Raw genomic sequence first — 21,785 nt, 5'->3', positions numbered from 1 at the left:
GCAAAATAAGTGCATTATTTAACAAATTTCTGCTTCAAAGTTTGCTGGCTCATATTGATCGGGAAAACCTGAGCTATTTTATCATGTTATATATATATATATATATATATATATATTATTTATGAATTGGTAAGCTAAACTCACTCTCTAGTGCTATAGCATCAAATTGTTCCTTCTGCTTTCTTCAGTCTGTCCAAGTGTATATACATTGTGTAGCACATTCAGGATCTGGCTGCAATCTTTTAGCATGTAGTAATACAAGTTTAAAGAAATAACAGCTTTGAAAACACTGCTAAAAGTTAGATTACTGTGGCCTTTACGCAGTCCTTGTAATAGCTTTATATGCTGCATTGTCTTTACATGTGATGACTTGCACTAGAAAATTGAAAAGGGAAGTCGTTGCATCCTAAATCGATCCTTGCATCTAAAAGCCTGTCTTGTAGATCCATAAAATCTTACTGGGTGTGCATGGTTTTAAGGGTTTAGGCATTCTCATTGTTTTGTTGATAAACCAAGTGGGTGACAGATGGACATGATAGAGTTAATTAACTTTTACAGAGTCAGATTTTCCTACGCTTGGTGACTGGCTCTGCTTTTGGCCACATTAATAAATGGCTGGCTTTCTGGAATACTGCACTCTTCCTGCTTCCTTTCATTACATTAGCCAAGGTTCCACTAGATGGGACATTTGCAGTCTTAAGACTTCCTGCCGAGGTTCAGACTTTGTATTTTTGAGATTGAAGCTGTCGTGTTCCTGAAACTACTTAATTAGAAACACATTCATTTCAGTGCATACTGGAGGAGTCCTCAACAGCGTAGCCAGGCACACAGGGAAGTTGAGCATTTGTGCAGCTGGCAGCTAAACCAATGGTTTATACTTTGAATGTGAAATTACTGGGTATTTTCTTGCTCCTGGAATGTGGCCATTGGAAATGAAGAGATGTGGGTGAAAGAGATAATGTTTGTCACAAATAAAACATGCAAAATTACAAATAAATACTCCTCAGTTGAGCAGCAATCCATATGTAGTAAGTGTATATCATGTTGTATGGTAAAAATTTGTATCCAAAAACATGGATGTATGCTCTGGTTCTCACCTGTGGAATTCCCAAGGAAGCCAAGTCTTTAGGACTTGCACCAAGTTAGTTTACAATTCAGCAGTCCCTCTGGGCTAGCACAAAGTGCTTTACTGGGTGAAGTTTGGGCAGGGGTATTCTTGCCAGCGTATCCAATTCAGTAAGTTGTAAGGTGATAAGACACCACTTCAGTATCCTACAAATGAATGTGTATGATTCTTTGAAGTTATATATGTTTAAAATCTTCAAAAAGAAGGGAAAAAAAAGGCGATTTCATCCCTTTCATCCAGAATGTGTAATATAGAGGCTGTTCACATCTCTTGGTACAGCATCCAACAGAAGAACAGTTCTTGGTGGCATATTAATAAACATGCTAATTATTAATGTGCATATCAACAAATTGTACTTTTTGAAAAGTTATTTCTCACCAAATGAGAAGCAGAGTGATTTCTGCTGGTGTGTTGCAGTAGTTCTTTCAGCACTGTTCTTCCCTTACTGAACAGTAGGCACCAGTTTATAAAAGCAATATGGAAGATATTTTAATCCAAGGCAGCACAGTGACATTTCTCTCCTTTTTCATCTGAAATTGAAAATGAGCTCTTTGAGCTTCTGTATGCAAAATCAAATGAGGCTCTATTTTAAAAGTTGTGTCTGTCTGTGTGCTTTCAGTTTAACAGGCAGTATATGCCATATTTGCAATTAGCAGCTTTGGCATCCTCTTTGATATGTTCTAATAAGCAATGCAAATATAAGCTTTCCCTGATTAGTTGAGTGGGAGTTCTGTAGTAAGCTTAATATTAGAAATACTGTATATACAAGGATACAACTTTGATTCAGTATTCTTCCTGTGTTATACAGTCCATATTGCTGTTTGCAAACATCACTGAACAGAAGACTGAAAAGATCAGTCTTTCTCTTAGCGTTCTGTTTGATAACAAAAGTATAACACCTGTGTTTGAGGCTACAAATTTGGCATAAGAACTTATTGATATATTTAAGTTTTGTATTTTGAAGAGAATAATGATACCAGCACGTATCACAATAATTCGGGACTTAATCAGAATCTTCCAAAGTCATTTTTATATCCTTGCTTTATAATTTTAAATATTTCAAGATTGATACTAAGTTATTTAAAATGTGCCTGGACCCATAGTCAAAGGATTAAAGCTTGTAGTACTGGCTGCTACATACTTCAAATAAACCACTTAACACTACAACTGGATCAATCTTCCTAAACAATACTGTTTAGAAAAAATCTGTGTATTTCTTAGAAAATTGTAATATTTTTAAGAGACCACAATATTTTAATTTATAGGTATATATTTAATAGCTGCCCTTATGTACCTGTTTTAACTTAGAAATTCTGATGTCAAGAGAAATTTAAGTCTTATGGTAGTGAGAGGATATTGCACAGTAAAACAAGTCTTTCAAATATGGAATAAAATTTTGTTAACATGTGGTTTGTTTATATATGTATATATATATTTATATATTAAAGTCTAATCCAGTATACCAGTCTCTTCCTGTAGCTGATTTTATAACTCATATGTGTTAATCCATCATTACGAGAATGTAAAGCAAGTTTTTCTTCTACTTTGCAGTGCCCCAATGCCCTACCTCATTGGAATACATTTAAGTTTGATGGAGGTAAGTCTTTCTAAACATTTCTGAAAATATGCGTCATTTTATGATTTAGACCCAATTTCTGCAAATAATTTTACATTCGTTCATATGCTTAAAAATATAATAGTCCTGTTAATTTCTTTAGCAGTGTTCAGATAACTGAAATTAGGTTTACATGATAGTGTTAAATCTCAAGGGAGTCTTAATGGTACCTTGTACTGTCTGGGCATAGTTTGTTTGCAGTTCAGCAGTCAGCGATGAGCTCATGGTGTGTTCCCCGCTCCATCCTGTTGCTTCATGTAATAGTTTACTGCCTCTAGTTTTACTCTATTCAGAAAGGCGGAGCTGATATTAAACTAAAATGTTGACAGTTATAGTTCTCTTGTAGGCATTTGCAGACAGTTTGTAATTTTTTTAATGTTAAAAAGACCCTGAAAAGAAGGAACTTGCTGTTAATGTTAACACAAAGCTGGCAGAAAACCAGCCCTCACAGAAAGCTTCACATATAAACAATTCAGAGTAATTCTGCTAACTGTGTGTGTGTGGAAATAGCACATTTCCTTCTGCTTCCAATCCTGGTGAAACACTTGATAACTTTTCTCAAAAGTATCTGGAGGACCACAGAAGCTACTAACTTAGATCCCCGTGAAAATCTTAGTCCTTATTAATTGTGCCCCTTTACGCAGGCAGTCTGACCACCATGTATGTGCTCGATATGGGAAGAGCCATTCCTTCAAAGAACGCACTGCCCTTCTGTGGGTACTTAAATTAGTAAGCAGTGTTGAACAGTAGGCATTGCAAGTGCCCTTGGAAACTAATTGACTTGTGTCCCTGTTTTAGATAGCTGTGTTTGGAAATTTAAGCTTAGGATATGCAACAATTTACAATGCTGAATTTTTCTTCCCACAAAATAATGCATATTACTAGAATATTTGGTTTTGTATTTCCATAAAATTTATACCTTCTGTGGAAATATTGATCAAACATTTTCTTTCACTGAGGCATATTTATGTAATAATGATCTTCTATGTCTCTGTGTTTTTAAAACTTAGGTTTTTATGCTATGTAACTTCCCCTTTTTTCCCAGTATTAATGTGACGTAATTTCTTAGAAGTCACCTTTTTCATGAGGAGCTAGATAGAATATGCAGGGCTCCCCCCTGCTTGACCACAGATGCCCTTTATATTGCTAAATAAAGTACAGAATTACAGTGCAATGTGTTAGTGAATAAGCAATTATTCTAAATGTCAACATGGACATTTGTTTGTATATAAAATGTTTTTGTTAAAGGGATTTTTGATAATTAAATTTGAATACTGCATAGGCAGAACCCAAGTGATATCTAGGGGGTAGTCTGGCATATATTTTTCATATTGAGCAAGAATTCTTCTGCCCAATACCAGTGCCAGGTAATCACTGGCATTCTTAAATAGCTAGATACCCTAAAAAAAAAAAGGAGTAAAAGGCCTGGTAGAGGATGAGAGAACATCTTAGTACAGATACTTGTCAGCTTTCACAGATCATCTCTTGGAAAGACCTGTGTGGTCAGCCTGGTCATGGGTATAGAAAAAAATAATAATTACACTTTGGAGTTGCTTTGTCTCACCCCTGCCTTGCTACATCAAATATTACCTCTTCCTTTGTCTCAGTTTTTTCAGATTGCAGGGCTCTGTAGGCCTTCCAAACTCCATCTGTAAAAATTCAAAAAAAGGAGTTCTTGGAGAAGCCAACTTTCATCCATTTTAGTAACTTGCGAAAAAATCTGTTTAGTACTAAATCCAGTACGGCTTTTGAATAGTTGGAGATTCTGGAACACACACACACATTGGCAACATACAGTTATTCAAAGTGCCTTATGAAATAAATGAAATAAATAAAAAAAAACCTGTCTTCTCTACTCCCCCTCCTCTTAAGGATAAATTGAATATTTCCAGATAGAAATGCATCTTCTAGCTAACTGTGCTTTCGCCACAGAAAAATAAAATAAAATCACACACTGGGCTATTGTATCTGTTGTTTTATAGCAAATACGGGATAATCAGTCTGGGTCTAGGGCAAAGGAAAGGTGACATTTGGCAAACAAATTTGAGCATTACTAGTTCACCTCTTAGCCTGATTTTGATGTTGAAAGCTTACTCTCCTGTTTGTCATTTTCTATGTACATAGGTATAAAATCATATCTTTTATGTGTTAGAGTAACAATCTAGTAGCAACAGCATTTTTTCCCATATTCCATCAGTTGTGCATTTTTTAAAAATATGCTGTATTATTTTTTCCACATCAAAATAATTTTTAAAAGGCAGTTAAAAATATTGTCATTATCCAGTATCCGTTTTTCATTAAATGCTGAAATTTCAGCATATAGTCCTTTAAAAGTGTTTTGTCAATTCACATGTTCTAGTTTCAGAAGAAGGGATTAATTCCCCAGCTTTCCATTCAGGTTAAGACAGGTGGGCTCTTCTTCTACTGTACAGCCCCAGGGGAGTAATTGCAGTTACACGGTTCTGCTCCAGCAGCCCTGATTGCATAATTTGTCGGTGCTGCGTAAACGTTAGTGGAAGCCTAAACTTGTGCAGGGGAAGCTGTGGTGTAAAGGGAAGGGTGACTGTGGAGTGTAGGAAAATTTTCCAGCTTTGGTGTTGCTTTTGTGTGCTTTTGCTCTCCTTATCTTGGAGTAGGTCCTCTGGAAGAAATACAGTAGCAGTTACAATGCTTTAAAACAAAATGCACCCGCTGTTGCACCTCCAGAGGGTTTTTGTCAAACTAGTTAGTTAGCATCTTAGCTAGTTTCTAGTTTCCCATGTTATATGGGGTCTCTGTAGGAGAAACAGTTATTTTAATGGAAAATGACAAATTTTTCTTATGATTAAAATATCAAGCATATCCATTGACTGTTAAATCTAATTTGCTGTGACTGAAATGTTCTCCTGTGAGATAAGATAATCTCCTGTTGTAGGTCAGAGGGCTCTGGCTGATTTATGAGGGAAAATCTTGGTAGAAAATATAAAGCTGTGTTTTGTGCTCTTATTTTTCAGCTTTTCTATCATCACCTAGTTAGTCATTCTTTATAAGATTTCCATTTAGCAATCCATAAAGTGACTTCAAAGAAGGCTAAAAGTTTATAAGCTGCTGGATAAGCAAGGCTGGAGCTATCACATGAATAATGGAACATGCTTACAGAACTAATTGAATTCATATTAGATGAAGATAAGTACTTAGTACTGATAAATAACAAGATAGGAAGATGAAACTCCATCAAATGAACACATCCCTTTCATAATCTTACTTTCTACCTGCATCCCTCATGCTGTTTTAGTATTCGTGTTACATTAAATTCACCTTTCTGTTACAAGCGGTGTCAAACTTAGCTGGCAGCCTTTTCCATTTTGTCTTAGTAAACGATTGTTTCGGCAACTGCTTCTGTAGTGAAGGTTGTTAGTGTGATGGCGCTGATGGAAGAGGAATGCCCTTGACCTAGTGGACTACCTATTGGAATTCAGGCACATGTGGTTCCCATTACCACTGGGAACGGTTCCTTTTAGCTGTCAGATAGCGCACTGCTGGCAGTATAATCTGCTGTGCCAGGCCTCCATCGTGCAAGTTACAGTAATGCCCAGCCTTATCATGCTCTATTCAGGGCACAAAAGCAGTATTTAGAAATGAATTTAAAGATGAGAAAAGTATATTTACTTGTCTATTTATTTTTAAGATTCCAGTCACTTGAGGACTTCATCTGGGACTTCAGAGTTTTAATTCTCACGAAATTTTCCAGACTAAGTGTGTGTGTGAAACTTGGCATTGCAGTTGTTGGGATGAATTCTTCCTTACCATGAAAGGCAGTTGTACATATCAGACATGAGCAGAGTTTTGTTTTATTTTAACTTAGTAGGAGTAAATATGTTCACGTCAGAAAAAGAAGTTTCACTAAAATTCTTCCTATTTTTAATGTGGTAGGACACAGCAGCTGATCTCATTTCACATTGATAGTCTTCCCCTTATGCAGACAGATGAATAGAAGGCTGTGTTCAGCCCTCTGAACCCTGTGCATGTATTCTGGGAGCACTTTTTTGGCAGATTGTTGTCTTTTTCAGGTAGACAAGAGTACGCACTGCTTGTGGTCCAGTCCTATTATATTTCAGGTAGCTGACACAGAGTGAGCTAAGACTCTGAGAAACAGCATAGATCGCCCTGGGCTTTGTGCTGGCAGTGCCATGTGGAGTACTGGGGGAATTATTGGCTGTCTGTTTGCAGAAAACACCCCGAACACTGGCATCTTCCACCGTAGTGTTAATTGCTAATGAAATTTTTTGATTGGAGAGTAGTATTTAGCTTTTTTCAAGCCATTTAAGATTCGTAAATCACTGAATTTTTTACCTAGAACTGAGGAAGTGTAGGGTGTGGTTTTTTTGCAGGGCTTAAATGATGGGGTTATATATCGGGTGTTCTGAAATCCAAATCTGAAAAAATTAAATGTAATTTGGGCACTCACAAATATGGTAAGTATGGCTATACGTGGTTTCAAGAGTAAAACGCATGTAAAAACATGAGAAATTACTTATTAAACTGCCTCTTCTGCAACTGTTGGAAAAATTAAACTAACCACTGTGCTTTAGTGAGAGATTCTGGAGCAGGGGGGATGCCTGCAGGACATGTTGGAAGAAACCCAAGTCCTGCGGTACCGAGCGGGCTCACCAGTGCCTGCGGAAGGTTTTGCTGCTGTTGTACGGTGGTGTTAGAGCAGCACTAGTGATGTTTGTCACTCAGTTAGCAACAGCTGCTTGTGATAAGGATCTCGAGAATCACCTGTACAGGATCAGGGCCTGCACATCAAGGTCGGGGGTGGCGGAAGAGTGGAAGATGCACAGAGGGGGGCGCAGGCCACCTGCTGGGCCAGATCAAAGGGCTGCAAGGTCAAGGGGCACATCCAGCCTAACCACGCTTGTCTGCTGAATAGCTATTTCAGGTTGTAAATCTGAGGGTGATTTCATTAAGTCCTTCTGGCTGCTGTTGGGGCATGAAATAATAAAATTTTATATCCGCTGCCTTTCCTGCTTCTGGCAGCCAGATTGACACATTGTTGTCTGCGGTGTTGTGGCATTCTTAAGAAAATAAATGGAAACTATTAACTAAGTAGAGACAACTCATTAAACAAATGGATTTTAGACTTGTGGATCATAATTCCATAATAGTTTCAAGTATAATGTACCAAATATCTACTACAAATACTAGTTGTTGTTTTTAAAATATTTTTTTTAAGATTCCAAAATAATTACCGGAAGGTGAATTTTCTTTTCTCTATTGTTGCAACATCTTTAATATGTTGATCCATTTGTGGCTGGTTATGAAACCTCATGATAAACTTGGTTTATGTTTTGGCACCAATTTAGCAATGAAGATGCATAAACCTCTTTTTTTCTTTTTTTTTTTTTCCTTCTTGTGTGTGTGTTTGTTTTGTTGTTTTTTAGTTGTTGTTGTTTTAAGGAAATATCCAATACCATTGTTCATCTGTATGAAGCTTAGCTCAGTTGTTTTTATGGTAGGAAAATCAAAAACTGCCGGCTGCCAATAGTGATAATAAAATAACATTTAGCATAAACTGGCATTAGTATTATTGATGAATATTTCTTCTGTCATATGACGCATGTGAAACAGAGGAGCACCCCTTAATATTTCCATATATTTTGTCAGTGGTTTTGCTACCTTTCACATAAAACATTTAAATTACTTCAAGTGTTTGGCTGCTTGTGAGCAGGACAGATCATACTAACTGCTGCTTATTTACTGACCTGGTGTTTAAGGCCCCCTGGAGTTTGTTTGAAAAGTTAAGAGATTTTCACAGTAAAGGTGCCATTTCTGAAATTTAAAGTGCTCTTTTCACCAGGAGATAAGTTCTCTCTGATTAAGTCAGTAATTCTTACTAAGCCATGTTTATAGAGGCCATAAACAATGGGTTCAGTGTGCTTGTTAAACCAGCTTTCCTTACCTCTCCGCTCTTTTAAACGGAGACATATAAAATAAAAGGCAGGTGTAGATGTTAGTCCGATTTGGTTGGGTTTAGATGATTAATTATGGCTACGAGGAATCCGGTAAGGTTGGTTAAGAAAGGCTTGCAGTAGTGATGCACATTTTCACTGCATCATGTCTTTTGACTCAGCAAATCCCTAGTATGCAGTAAGTTTGGATAAGCAAACAGTAATGTTCATATTTCTTCTTGGTTTTGCTTCTCCATGTGTTTTTCTGCAAAATATGAACTTATTGAATATAGCTTATTCTGTTTAATGGGTATCAATTCGTTTGTAAAATTTTGTTTTGATATTGAGGAAGTTGTGAAATATGGAATATAACTATATAAAGCTTAGTGCCCATCCCTTCATATTTTGACAAAAACTGTGACAACTTGCAAAGCCTACCTGTGAAATATTCTACACGGAGTTGCAATTTATAGAGTGCGGTGGGATTTAATAGGAAGAGTGCATTGGATGCTGGGAGTTTCTACTGAAATTCCAACAACGGAGTAAATGCTTTTATTTCCAGATACAGCTAGGCTGATAGGTAGTACATTTATCTCATAATACCTTTATTAAAGATTATAGCGAAAGGAAAGATGACAAAAAGGATCAAGATGAACTGGTCAGTCTGCATTTCTCTAGGATAAGGCACAACTGGACCACTGAAAAATTGTGTTTTATCTTTTTTTTTTTTGTCAAATACAATGCCAGATGCAATAAATCAAGTTATTATCAGGTGTTTTATTAAATTTGAGGGTTTGTCTCCAGGGAAATCCCCGGTCTTAATAGAACTATTGAGAAATTTAAAGTAAGGTTACGCTCTTCGCTCTGTAAAGGTATAGCGCAGCAGAGTTGAACACCAGCCTTCCTTTCAGATGCAGTTATTTCAGGGCTAAATGTGGAGGTGATTACATTGATAAGCATTTATAGTCCTTGCATGGTGAACTGAATCGTTTTGTATTATGCTCCTTGGCAGATTCCAGCTTGGGAAAAGCCTGGACTTTGCTACAGAAAAGCCCAATGTAGTGCTGATGGGAAGGCGCGGATTCGCCACCAAAGTTACAAAAACACTCATTGACAAGTTTGAGCACATTTGTTGCTTCTTTGGCAATATTCAAGAGAAGGTTTTAATTCCTTCTGTCTTGTCCTACTAGCACTTGATTTTGACAAGCTTCTGGCTTTGGTTAAGTGCATTGCAAGACCTTTTTGTTGGAGCTTTTTAGACTCCTCTGAGTATAAGTGCGATTTTTAATTTTCTGAAACAGGAAGGAGCAAATCAGTTTGTCTGGTGCTTCCGGACTCCTAGAAGGAGCAAGACTCCTGGATTGCTTTAGAGTTTATCAGATGCAGCCATGCGAGTGACCTTTGGTTCCTGAAATGGAGAGGAAAGTACCTGGTTTGTCATGCACTACTTGGGCTTTTTGTGTGGAAAGCATTAAAAGTAACATTTTTCCATTTAAGTCAAAGAAAATTCTCATGGAAGACCTAAACTTAAATGTCTGCAAAGTGTTTTTTAATAGTTGTTGGCTTTTTTTGGTGCATTTCCACCCCCTCCTTTAAGTACACAGCAGCTTTATTTATAGACAGAGGAAAACTGAAGGTAATTATTTAGATGCCTAAGGCTCAAAGTTGCCATTGTTTTAGAGTTTTATTTCCTTTCTTTTAAAGGAAACAATTCCCCCCACCCCACAAAATCTTAATTAAAAAATGAGTATGTTTTTGTTAATTTACCTCCTCAATAACTCTCATTTAGTACTGTAGGTATTTAGGTACTTGAATGTTTGTTTACAGTGTCAGTGGGAAATTTCCTTAATCACCATATTTTGCAGTTACACTTTTTCTGATTTTGAATTTACAAAGCTAGATTTGAAAAGGACTTAGCTATGTACAATTAGTCAAAAAAATCAATTGTGCTGTTAGTGGAAAAAGTGTTAAAATAAATACATAAATATTGTTCTCTTTCATACCAGTGATTCATTTACTGTTGTTTAAGCAGGGAAACAAAGTCTGGCAATGCTTAAATTTGCTTAGATTACTGATACCTTTAGTTATTTAGTCAAATGTTCTAATTTTTCTTTAGTGAGATGTAAGTTATACTTCTGTATGTAGTTACCAAAGGTTTAAACAGTTAAAGAAGATTAGACATCTCAATTAATGGAAGCAGGATCAAAAATGTAAATTCACATAACATTACAAGATCAGGATATGGTGGAGCTTTTGTCTTAATTTGCTGTTGTTTTTTTGTTTGTTTGTTTTTTTTTAACCTCTGTAGTGTCAACATGGCTTAAATAGTTGTAAATTTGTCTGCAGTGGGGACACAAGGTTCAACCTAGAATTTAGAAAACAGATCTAATTTTTGACTTAATACAGCTCATACCTACTGGAAAAGCCACTATTTATTGTTATTTAAATTAATTTCTGAATTCAAAAAGAACTTGAAATCTTCACTTAGCTAAAAGCTTCTAAATTTGCAAATAGGATATCAGAGTAAATATAAACATTAGTAGAGGTGCTTGAGATAACTTTTTGCTTGAATAATCTCAACCAGCAACTCTGTGGTTTCAAAAATTTCAGTATGTACAGCATTAGAAATTCCTGTCCACAAATTACGGGTTGATTTTTCAACATTGTAAGATAAATAAATAAAACAAGTGGTGACAGACAGGAATGTTGGCGTTACTTAAAAGGGTTGAGTTTTGTAATACCATGATGTTATGCTATCACACGTGTCCTTTATGCATAGGATTTAACTCTCCATATTTATATCTTCTTTTCTCCTCTCTTGAATGTGCTCCTATTTAGAAAGTTAGAAGCATGGCCCTGGAAGATGTAGTGATTCTTAATGTAGACACCAACACACTGGAAACCCCTTTTGATGACCTTCAGAGCCTTCCTAATGATGTGGTATGTATGAAATGATTTTATTCAACCATTCCATTACTTGAAAGTGTAAATACTTTTTACTTGTTCAGTTGTACATATAGGTGTCTCATTGTGTTACTTTCATTATTTTAAGTAAATTGCTTTACCTCAGTTCTTTTCTGTTATGAAGTGTTAAATAATGTTTGAAAATTTGCAGATATATTTTTAAGCCTCCTGATGAAAATTAGCTCATGATCTCCTAAGCTAGAAATGTTGCAGCAGCCCACTTTTGGATTAGCACAATCAAGTTTTTGGTCATCTGAAGAGTTAATCTTTTTTGGGGGTGAGCAGGGGAAGGACACAACAGATGTAAAACACACAGTGTTTGGTATATCTGAACACGAAAAAAGAAAGCAAAACTTATTTTTTTATTATTTTGAGGTATTATTTGAAATCATCTTTATCTCTTCAATTAGATGAGAAAAAAAAATGAGTTTTAAGCTGACTTTTGTTTCTAAATGACATCTTTTTTCTGTCTTTTTCTAGATGAGCTTTAACGAACTTTGTACATTTTATATCCTGTATTATGGTTTTAAATGGACTATTTCATACTCACTTTTAGCACCGCCCAGTGCAAATAATTATGAAATTATTTTTTTCTCATTCAGACTTGTTATTGGTAATTGATTTTTTAATAACTTCATAGAAATGTTTTTTAAATGCTTCATGTATCCCTTTAATGGGACATAAATATGTCCAGCTTGTTACTTCCCACAGTAATCATCTTCACTAAAGAGGCTGAAGGGGAAGAGCGGTAAAGCGAATAAGGGTGTAAGAGGATATTTTTAAGCCAGAGGGTGACTGTTTAGCAGAAAATGGCAGGGGAAAATCTGGATTTCTTTTACTAGTTCAAAATATTGTGCTGACAGTTAGATCTATACCTTTTATGTGTAGTTGAGAAATAAAATTGATATGCAGGGAGCTCAATATAAGCTGGTCCATTTGACAAAAAATTCAAGTAATGGTGAATACCCAGTGCCTCCTACTGTGACATCCCGTCATTTCTCTATGATCTGCGGTGTGATCCATTCTTCGAAAACAGTGAGCTGTAGATAAAAGGTCCATCTTGATTGTGAACATCTTGGCTTTAGTCAAGCATTTAGTCTATAAAAGTTACTTCCATGAATTTTTCTGGCTTTTTATAGTTTTTCATTTTGATTTCACTCCCAGCATCCAAATCTGCCAGCTGGTCATCACTCATGCCATTATCCACAACCCGGGAAATGACAGACTTGTAAATTTCATGGAATTATGTAAGAAATGTCTGGGTACAGTGAGTGCTGGGCCTCAAACATATATATGATTTGTCAACAATCAAGTATTATATTAGATTTTATGAGACTTCATTAAAGGAGCTGTTGTAGGCGCACTGTAGAACATCAGAAGAGACTTGACCAATAAACACAGAACTTCAAGCTTTGGAATGTAATAAATTTTAAGAGACTTCCTTCCTTTCATTATTTACTTTTACTTTACTTTTATAACAGTAAAGAGTTGTGTTTTATTAGTTCAAATTTCTTGATTCAGTTTTCCACAGGTCTATTTAAAAGCTACATTTTATCTTGGAGGATGTTGGAGCATAGCAGAGGAAGTGCTGCCAGCAAATTCAATTAACTGGCATGGCTCACAAATAGCGTACATGGTGTATTTTTTTTCACAACTGCTATATAAATACAGCTGGGATTAATATTTGTTGTAACAAAGCCTAAACTTGAATCGTGTTGCTTTGTGTAATTAATGTTTGGGATCAGTGTTTATGTCTTATTTAGCTTTGTTTCATTATTTTAGTTACCTAGATAATGAAGTATTCTCCTCTAGGTCTTTTCCTTTCCTTCATACTGCTTAATATTTGGCTTTGACCACTAGAGAGCAGCTGCTCTTCTTTGCAAGAATTGAATTTCTGTCAGTTCTTTCATGCATCATGTGTTTGGAACTGTAAGTGGATCAAGTTGTTCATCTCAGCAGGGAGACTGTAAAGCCAATCCATTATACTTTTTTTTTTTTCTTTTTTCTTATTTTTTACTTCCCTGGGAGGATGGGGAATTTCTGGGAGTCTCTCTCCCCATGGGTCTCAGTCTAAATTAGATGCATTTATGATCTGAGAAACTAAAAATGTCTTCAACAGTTTCATTCTCGTAAATGGCTGTTTTGTGAAACTATTCTGCCAGTCCGGCTACTTAATGTGAACAGTAAGTAATTCATGCACTGCTGAATATACACAAAATTTATTTTGTTAAATTAAATCTATCTATATTCAGCATTGAGGAAAAACATCTGTGTGATGCATTTGCCATTGGGTAATTAATCCATTAATCCAGTGGAAATACTTTAAAGCCCCTCTCCTCCTCTCAGCCTTTTAAATGAAGTAAAACAGTGCCCTTAAGTCCTATGATTATTCTGGAGTTTAAAGTATTGGGTCATGTTCAAGTTTCATGACAGTGATGTCGCTACCTATACTGTTGATTATCAGCAATGTAGAATAAGTATTCATTGCTCCTTCACTACTAGTATCCAAATGAACGTGGGCTACAGTAACGTGTCTTTCCAGTTATGTTTGTGTCACAGAAGCTGGATAGTATTGAGAGAGTTCTAGCAGAATCAGATTAAGTCATTTGTTTGCCTTGATTTACCTCAGCAATACCAGCAGTCAGATTTCCTGAATTGTTCAGGGCAGGTACCTGAAAATCAAGGTGTTTACTACTGTTACTGATTAACTATTTGAAATGTGAAAAACTGTCCCTCCATCACCTTCTGCTTCTGATAGCTTGCTGAAAATTTGGCAGCCTGAGAGCACCCTGGGAAGTTACTTTCCTTTAAAATAGTCAATATTAAAAAAAGAGATTTATTAAGGACTGTGATTACAATAAGTGCATCTGCTGCTGACAAGTCTCCTACACCACCGTCTGTGTTGCAAGGAATAGCAAAGAGGGGGTAGTATTTTTTTTTATGCAACCCTTATGGATTTATCATGTATTTCCAAATAAGTGTCATCTTCTAGGCTTAGTTGTAGTCAGAGCTTCATATTACAAGGAATGCTCACTCTGTCGACTTGTATTTTTTATTAAATGAAGGACTGATGCATTGCCTAATATACGGTAGGCTGCAGCAAACAGATCTTACATATCTGATGGCTGTTTTAGTATTGCAAATTTGTGTTAGTCAATGAATATTTTAGGCTGTCAGGAATTTAGTTCTGTCCATTCGTTAGCGAGTTACCACAAGCAGGAAGCCTATGTTACTGTTTTTCCACTTAGTGGGAAATTAACTGCTTTCAGGGGAGCAAGAAGTACTAAACTGCAACTCTATAACAAAACCATTTTCTTAAAGGTGAATCCATTTTTATTTCTTACACTGTTTGCAATAGAATGTTTCTTGCTTTATTCATGTTGACAACTGAAAAGCCTTGGACCTAATTAAAAGAATTTCCACTAGCACCTTTACTGAACCATTTCATTATGCTGCATTGCACAGATTGCATTTTGAAACATGGTGATAGTTTAAATCTGACCTTTAAACCTGAACTGCCAGAAGTATAAAAATCTTCTTTAAAAACACTCTAAGGGTAGACTGTATGTATATGTGTCTGTTTGGCTAGAAATAATCTTGATATTGAGTGGTCACAGTCTTATTTTTATAAAAGTACTACTACTTCTTTAGGCAGGAAAAAAACATAATTCTAAAAAAATCAGAATTCTGCTTGGGTAGTGTAATTTCTTATGTATTAACTGATCCCAGAGTGAAAATAATTTTTTTTTCCTCCAACTTACTAGTTTCTTCAGAATAACAATATTTTGTTGTTAACATTGATTTAAAAAATAAATAAAATCCCTATTGCAAAAAACTTGATTGAAAGAGTAAATGTGTATGTATATAAAACAGACATCATGTAGTGTTAGATTTAGTCTTACAAGAAAACAAATGATCTGAAAGCCTAAGGAATTACCAAAAAAACTATCACTATTCTACTTCTGTGGTGTAGAAGGCTCTAACTAGCTTTCTGAGCTTTTAGTTTGTTGTGCAACTGAGAATGCAGTCTTTTTTTTTTTTTTTTTTCTATATAGATGGCAAATTCTTCACATGAATTGTTAAAGAAAATCACTGAAAAAGGTTTGGGATGGATTTGGAAGGTACTCAGAGATATAGACACTTCATTGCATTTTTAAGAACTACCTTTAAATGGTTAACTGAAGCAAATACAGGAAATAAAGTTATATTTCATCACTACAACTATCATCAGACCCCTTAAAAACATGGAAATTAACAAACTTCAAACATGTTGAAAATCTGATTAAACTGTTACGTTTTGAGAATAACAGAGCTCCTTGAGAGATATTATCTCACTGAATAGCAGTAAGCTTGATTTTGGGACATGGAAGACCTTCCAATAAATCTGTTTATCTATAAATAATAAATCTGTTCATCTGTAATAAATCTGTATTATGTCAACTTGTGCTTATAGGCTTATTAATGCATGGATCATTGGCATAAGCCACAGCATTCAGATTTATAAACAATACTGGACATGTTCTTGATTATTTCTGTTATACCGAATAGTTGTAATGAAAATCCTTCTACAACAGAAGATGAAGAAAGAAGTGAAAGCAAATCTCTTTTGAACTGTTTTAGTAAACACAACCAGAAATATCCGTATTTATATATTTAAAACCTATACAGCGAGATGAGGAGTCACTTTAGTGCCCTCCACAAATCTCAAACTACTGAAGGAGCAAGTGAGGGATGTACTTACAGGAGGGGTAAAACTGAAGCACTTGAGCAGTTGTTCAGTAAAACCAATTTACTAAAGAGCAGGCTGATAGCAAAACCCTGAGACAGAAAAGCTTATTTCTTACAATTTTGGAGATGTGAATGATCCTGGAATAAGTTTTTTGTTACGAGGTGGAGGAGGGGTGTGGAAAGGTCTTGGAAATTAATGTGAACATTTGAACGATGAGTGTGTATTTTGAGATACTGTTCATATTCTCAGAAATACATTTAGTTGTGTTCCCTAGAGCAGAATTTCCTGACTTTGTAAATATAAATACTCCTATGATGTCTCTTTTGTAGTGTGAAGTATATAGCTGGCCTGATGGAGTTTTTCAGAAAAACATTTGAGTTATAAGGAAGATTTGCTGATTATTGATAGAATTATTTCTGTTAAATTCATAATATGGGTATTTGTGGAGTCGTGTTCTTCTGCAAATCAAGATGACCAGGAGCTTCCTGTTTTTCTGCTTTTCTTTTGAAATTTCTTACTCCTTCCTGCCTTTTGCATAAGATATCCCATCACTCTTGAGCTTTGCACATTATGCAACCATGTCCTCTAAAAGAAACAGGTGAATTTATTTCAAGAACAAATGCCCAGCTTGCTTTTTCTGTATTTCTGTGTGTTCTGTACGATCTGTCTTGAAAAAGTATCTTGTTCTGGCTCTGTCTCCAATACTAAAAAATTGCTGCTGACATAACTATTTGTTAATGATTTAACAAACCCATAACTGCTGCAGCACAGACACAGCAAGCTTGATGTTAAGTCTTTGAAAGGTTTTTCATCTCTTTTCACAGCTTGTGTTTGGAAAAGAAAAATGCTGTCACTAACAATAATATATAGATACACAACCTTACTTCAGTAGTTACTGAGCTCTAAGTATTAGAAAAGAGATACCAAGCCACGAACCTTCTTGCATGTATGAGAAATTCTGAAGTGCAGAGAACAGTATTGGATAAGCCTTAAAACTTAAGCCTTGGGCAAACACAGAAAGCAAAGAATATTCAGGTAACCTGGATCATGGTAATTTTAACTTTCTCTGCATAGAAATGAATTTGTGTAATATCTGCCAAGGTTTGACTGGTAAGTGTCTTTGTGTAAAAGGTAATGGGGCAGCTGTGTTCATCTGAAGTGCACCTCAGAGTGCTGAGGTAATTAAACAGCTCCACCGTGGGAGTGGATGGGCTACGAAGGTTAAGAGAAGAATCATCCAACACGCAGGTGGTTCAGATCTTTGGAGAAACAGGAAGAAAAAACCTTCATGTTGACTGTTTTGAAGGACAGAATGTCATCGTTAATTTGAGACTTCTTTAAAATTGTAGGTTTTGTTTCCTGCGCTGCGCTGGGTGTCTGGTGAGGGGTTGGCTGCAGGGGCCTCCGTGAGGAGAGGCCGGGGCTGCCCTGTGCTGGACGCAGCCGGTTCCAGCCGGCTCCACAGCAGCCCCACAGCTGGGCCTGTTAGCGGGGCAGGCGGTGCTCTGGGAAAGTGTATATAAGAAAGGGCAAAACCCTTACAAGTGAGTAAAAGTGTGAGGTGGAAGGGGTGGAAGCAGGGCTGTTTTGGACTGACTGAACCCCAGTGCCATGTGAGGAAATAGAGGAGTGGGGAATGAAGGAGCGGAGTTGAGTCTGAGGAAGAGGCTAAATTAAATTAATTTTCACCATTTTTGCCAGTGATGGTGACTGGTAAGTGATCTCCCTGTTTCTATGTCAACCCACAAGCTTTTCATCGTGTTTTCTCCCCCCCGTCCTGTTGAGGTGGGGAGTGAGAGAGAGGCTGGGTGGGCAGCTGGGTGCAGGCCAAGGGAACCTGCCAAAGGCATAAATAAAACTCGTTATTTTGCATTAAGTCTCTAAAATACAAGGGAATATACCCCTAAAATACATGGCATATGCTTGTGGTAAGCAAATTTTCAAGACCTGTGGAGTTTTTTCCTTAAATAGCTTAGCTTTGTTGGTGATGGATGGCCTGGTTAGAAGAGTTTCTGTGCCAGCTCTCTGAGGTGCATGTACAATACTTGTAGGATTCTATTTGCAAGAGAAGGTGTTTTTTTTTACTATTAAATTTCATTTTGATATCAGTAAAAAAAAAAAAAAGATAGTAAATCCTTATTAGTCTGAAGTTTTAATTAATTTAGCTAAAATTCTTTCCTGGATTCTAATCAAGAATGACACAGAATTTCATGGGCTAACTGTAAAATAGTACCTACCAGCATGTTAGTGGCCCGTTTTAAGTAGGAGAGAAGGTTGAAATGAACCTTTTATCTTCCTATTGGTTTTTGAATAGAATCCATTGTATCTTAGCTGAGAGAGTAGTGATTTTAGGACAGAAGAATTCAGCTCTGAATTCACAGTGTCTCTTTTTGTTACAATTTGCTGCTGTGCTGAGAGCTTTTACTTTTAGCTGTGTCCCAATGTGTTAAGCTTTGTGATATGAGAGTAATCTAAACTGGTTATGTGATTTCAGGTTTCTGCACTAAAGAGCAGATTGAAGAAAGTGTCTACAACCACTGGAGATGGTGTTGCAAGAGCATTTCTAAAAGCACAAGCATCTTTCTTCGGGAGCTACAGAAATGCGCTGAAAATAGAACCAGTAAGTAAGAAATTAGTAAGCATCTATAGCAGGAGAGGGGGAAGCTAACAGGGATTCACGTTGTATAATCCACTTGCTAAGGTTGATATTGTGGCTGTCTGTTTGACCATTACTGGAAACAGCGTTCAAGCCTCCAAAAAAGAAAGAGATGCAACAAATGATAGATCACATAAGGAGAAAAACTCTTATGGAGGGGGACAGATGTTACTTCTTTTAGAAAATAATTAAATTAGAAGAAATTTGATAAAAACATTAATGATTACAAGAGGCTAATGCAGAGTTCACCTTTTTCTCTCACTGCAATACCTGGATATTCATTATATTGTTTTTAAAGGTAATAAAAGATTTGTTTATTTGTACACAATATATGCTTACATTTGAAACATGAAAGTCTGTGGAATCTTGGAGTTTAAGGACATAAAAAGTTAGTAAAGAAATTGTGCTTTTACAGAAATATAAGGACTATCTGCAGTTGTAACCACTGATGATAAATCACTGTTGGGAAAATTCAGTCTTGCGCTTCTAGTTCAAAGTTAATCCCTAGTTAGCAACGATTCAGTGCCATCTGAGGGGGGGAAATTCTTTTCAGTGCTTGATCCCAGTTTTATTGCTTCTAGTGAGGCATGTGCTCCAGGCTTACTTCAGGGATTTCGGTAGAAGTCAGTCCAACCAAAATCATGTATTTCCTCATGCTTTGTAACATTCCAATTTGGCTACAGTGTATGTAGGAGGTTCCTAGTGAAGTGTGTACATTAACTGATAGAGAAAGACAAAATAAAGGGTATGATGAACATTCAGGTCTAATTCATGAGATATGTCCCAGAAAATCAAGGAGGGGGAATTAAAAATACTAACTGTATTGGCATAATGCATGGAGTATTTTCAGAATTTTCCAAGTATTTTTGTTTCCCTACCTATTTCTAACTCAAGGGAAACCAATGCAATACCAATGCAACGTTCAAGTCAAATGTAGTGATAAATCCCAGTCTGGTGTTCAAAGGCTTAATTGAACTACTGTTGCTTAGACTAATGTCTGCTTCAGGAAATCTCTGTAGAGGGGAAAAATACTCTTACCTTAATATTGTCATCTCATCTGCAAACTTCTGGAGGCAGAAGAGAAACTTGAATGCCGTTGGGAGTTGCTAAGATCAGTTCTGAGTGTAAGTGGGGAGGCTAAATGAATGGAGGAAACATGAAGGCTTACTGTTTGAGAAAAGGTGTATTTTGCGTTCTGCTTTTCTGTGAAGATTATTTGTCTGCACACCAGATCTCTTCATTAATAAACCTAATTTTAATCTTTATGTTAAAAGAAATGAAGTTGGACTGCTGATGTAGTTTTTTGGTGTTTTTTGTTTGTTTGTTTGAGGATGTTTCCATAACTAAAGTCTCTTCATTGTTATAGTTCGTTTTACACGTTATCTTTAAAGACAAAGGGAAAAATAGTTCAGTCTGAATTTTAAACAGTCCAGTTATCACCACTAAATAAGCGTTATTCCAAGAAGTAATATTCGGGGTTCAAAGCAACTTTTGAAGCCAGCGTGATTCCTTCCACTTCTTACTGGGGGGATGTGCACATAGTGTGTGTGGAAAAAATAAATTGCATTGGCGTGTGTGCATATAGTTGAGTATAAGTGTTTTGCTTTTGAAGTATTTAAGGTGAAATAATGGCAGATATTTAAACCGTTGTCCACATATATAACAAAGATGTCAGGGAGACTTCCCATCCTTTACGCAGGCCTTCTTGTGCTCTGATGCTCCTCCCAGTAGTTGCCAGGCAACTCTGGGAATATTGGTGTATGCTTTGCCTGGATATGTGTGAGATTAACTAGCTAAGGGATTTATGAAGAAAAATAAAAATTTAAATTGCTTTTCTGGAAATACCATCTGGTATTTTGAAGGCTGAATGCTAAAGATGAACATTCAAAATCATTTGACAATGGCACTTCTCTAGAAATTGCAGCTAACCTGAGGAAGCAGAGGTTGTTTAGTTCACTTATGATTCCATCAAAGAAAACATGTAAATACGATTGCACATATGTATCGTAAAATCTCATTTTAAGAATCAGGAAGTGGAAAATTTCAAAGTTTTATTTCAAAAGTCATGTTATAAATTAAAAGTCTAATTTCTGCTTATAAATTGCAATATAAAGATTTATATAAAGGTAATTTGCAAAACATGGCAAGTGTTTCATGTACTGAAAATGTCAGGATCAACTAACCTTCATTCCGTTTCCAGTTCTGTCACAGATACTCTGTAAGGTATTGGGTGGGTCACACAACTGCCGTATACTTCTCTTCCATTTTAGAATATGTCAACAGTGAATGCAGTTAGTAAGAGACTATTGTTACTGTTGGGAACATCACATATAAAAGTTAGATCAAAACCCTTGGACAGTGTACTCTAAAGAAGGTGCAGCAAAACTCCAAACAATAGTATATAGTGAGCAAAGCTATTAGAAAATGTCCTTGCTAATTTCACAAATGAAAATGCAATAATTCTAAAGCATCGTAACTGACAATTTATAATTCATCCTGGAACTTAAAGCACTATGTTTTTTGGGGTATGTCGTTCTCCGGATGCCGCACTTGCAGAATACTTGCAGTATTCTCTGCTCTCACATAATGCGATTTTCTGCACAGTAGTTATGTTTGTTTCTTCTTGTCATCTGATCAGCTCAGATTACTGTGTGTGTGGTAATATACTAACAGGTGTTCAAATGAGTTCAATAGTGGAGGAGTACTCAGGTGTGTACAGGTTGATAACCATTAATACATCAGAATCTACAAAGACCACAGTGGAT

At 36.2% G+C, this 21,785-nt stretch overlaps 1 protein-coding gene across 13 annotated transcripts in view; it reads left to right on the top strand.

The window, feature by feature from the left end:
- DENND1A (DENN domain containing 1A) overlaps positions 1 to 21,785 on the top strand; it is a 191,789-nt gene that overhangs the window by 99,444 nt on the left and 70,560 nt on the right. For all 13 annotated transcript variants that reach the window (XR_011803981.1, XR_011803979.1, XR_011803980.1 and 10 more), the window contains 3 exons: positions 2,678 to 2,723; positions 11,510 to 11,611; positions 18,859 to 18,984. Coding sequence is in view for 10 of the 13 variants with exons in the window: in XM_072025263.1 (XP_071881364.1) it covers positions 2,678 to 2,723; positions 11,510 to 11,611; positions 18,859 to 18,984 (274 nt within the window). In the remaining 3 variants the exon portion in view is untranslated. The remainder of the gene's footprint in view (positions 1 to 2,677; positions 2,724 to 11,509; positions 11,612 to 18,858; positions 18,985 to 21,785) is intronic.

The sequence above is a fragment of the Anas platyrhynchos genome, chromosome 18, assembly GCF_047663525.1.
Source record: "Anas platyrhynchos isolate ZD024472 breed Pekin duck chromosome 18, IASCAAS_PekinDuck_T2T, whole genome shotgun sequence".
NCBI classification, from domain to species: Eukaryota; Metazoa; Chordata; class Aves; order Anseriformes; family Anatidae; genus Anas; species Anas platyrhynchos.
Note: the sequence above shows the minus strand (reverse complement) of the source record. Positions and strands in the feature narration are given on the sequence as shown.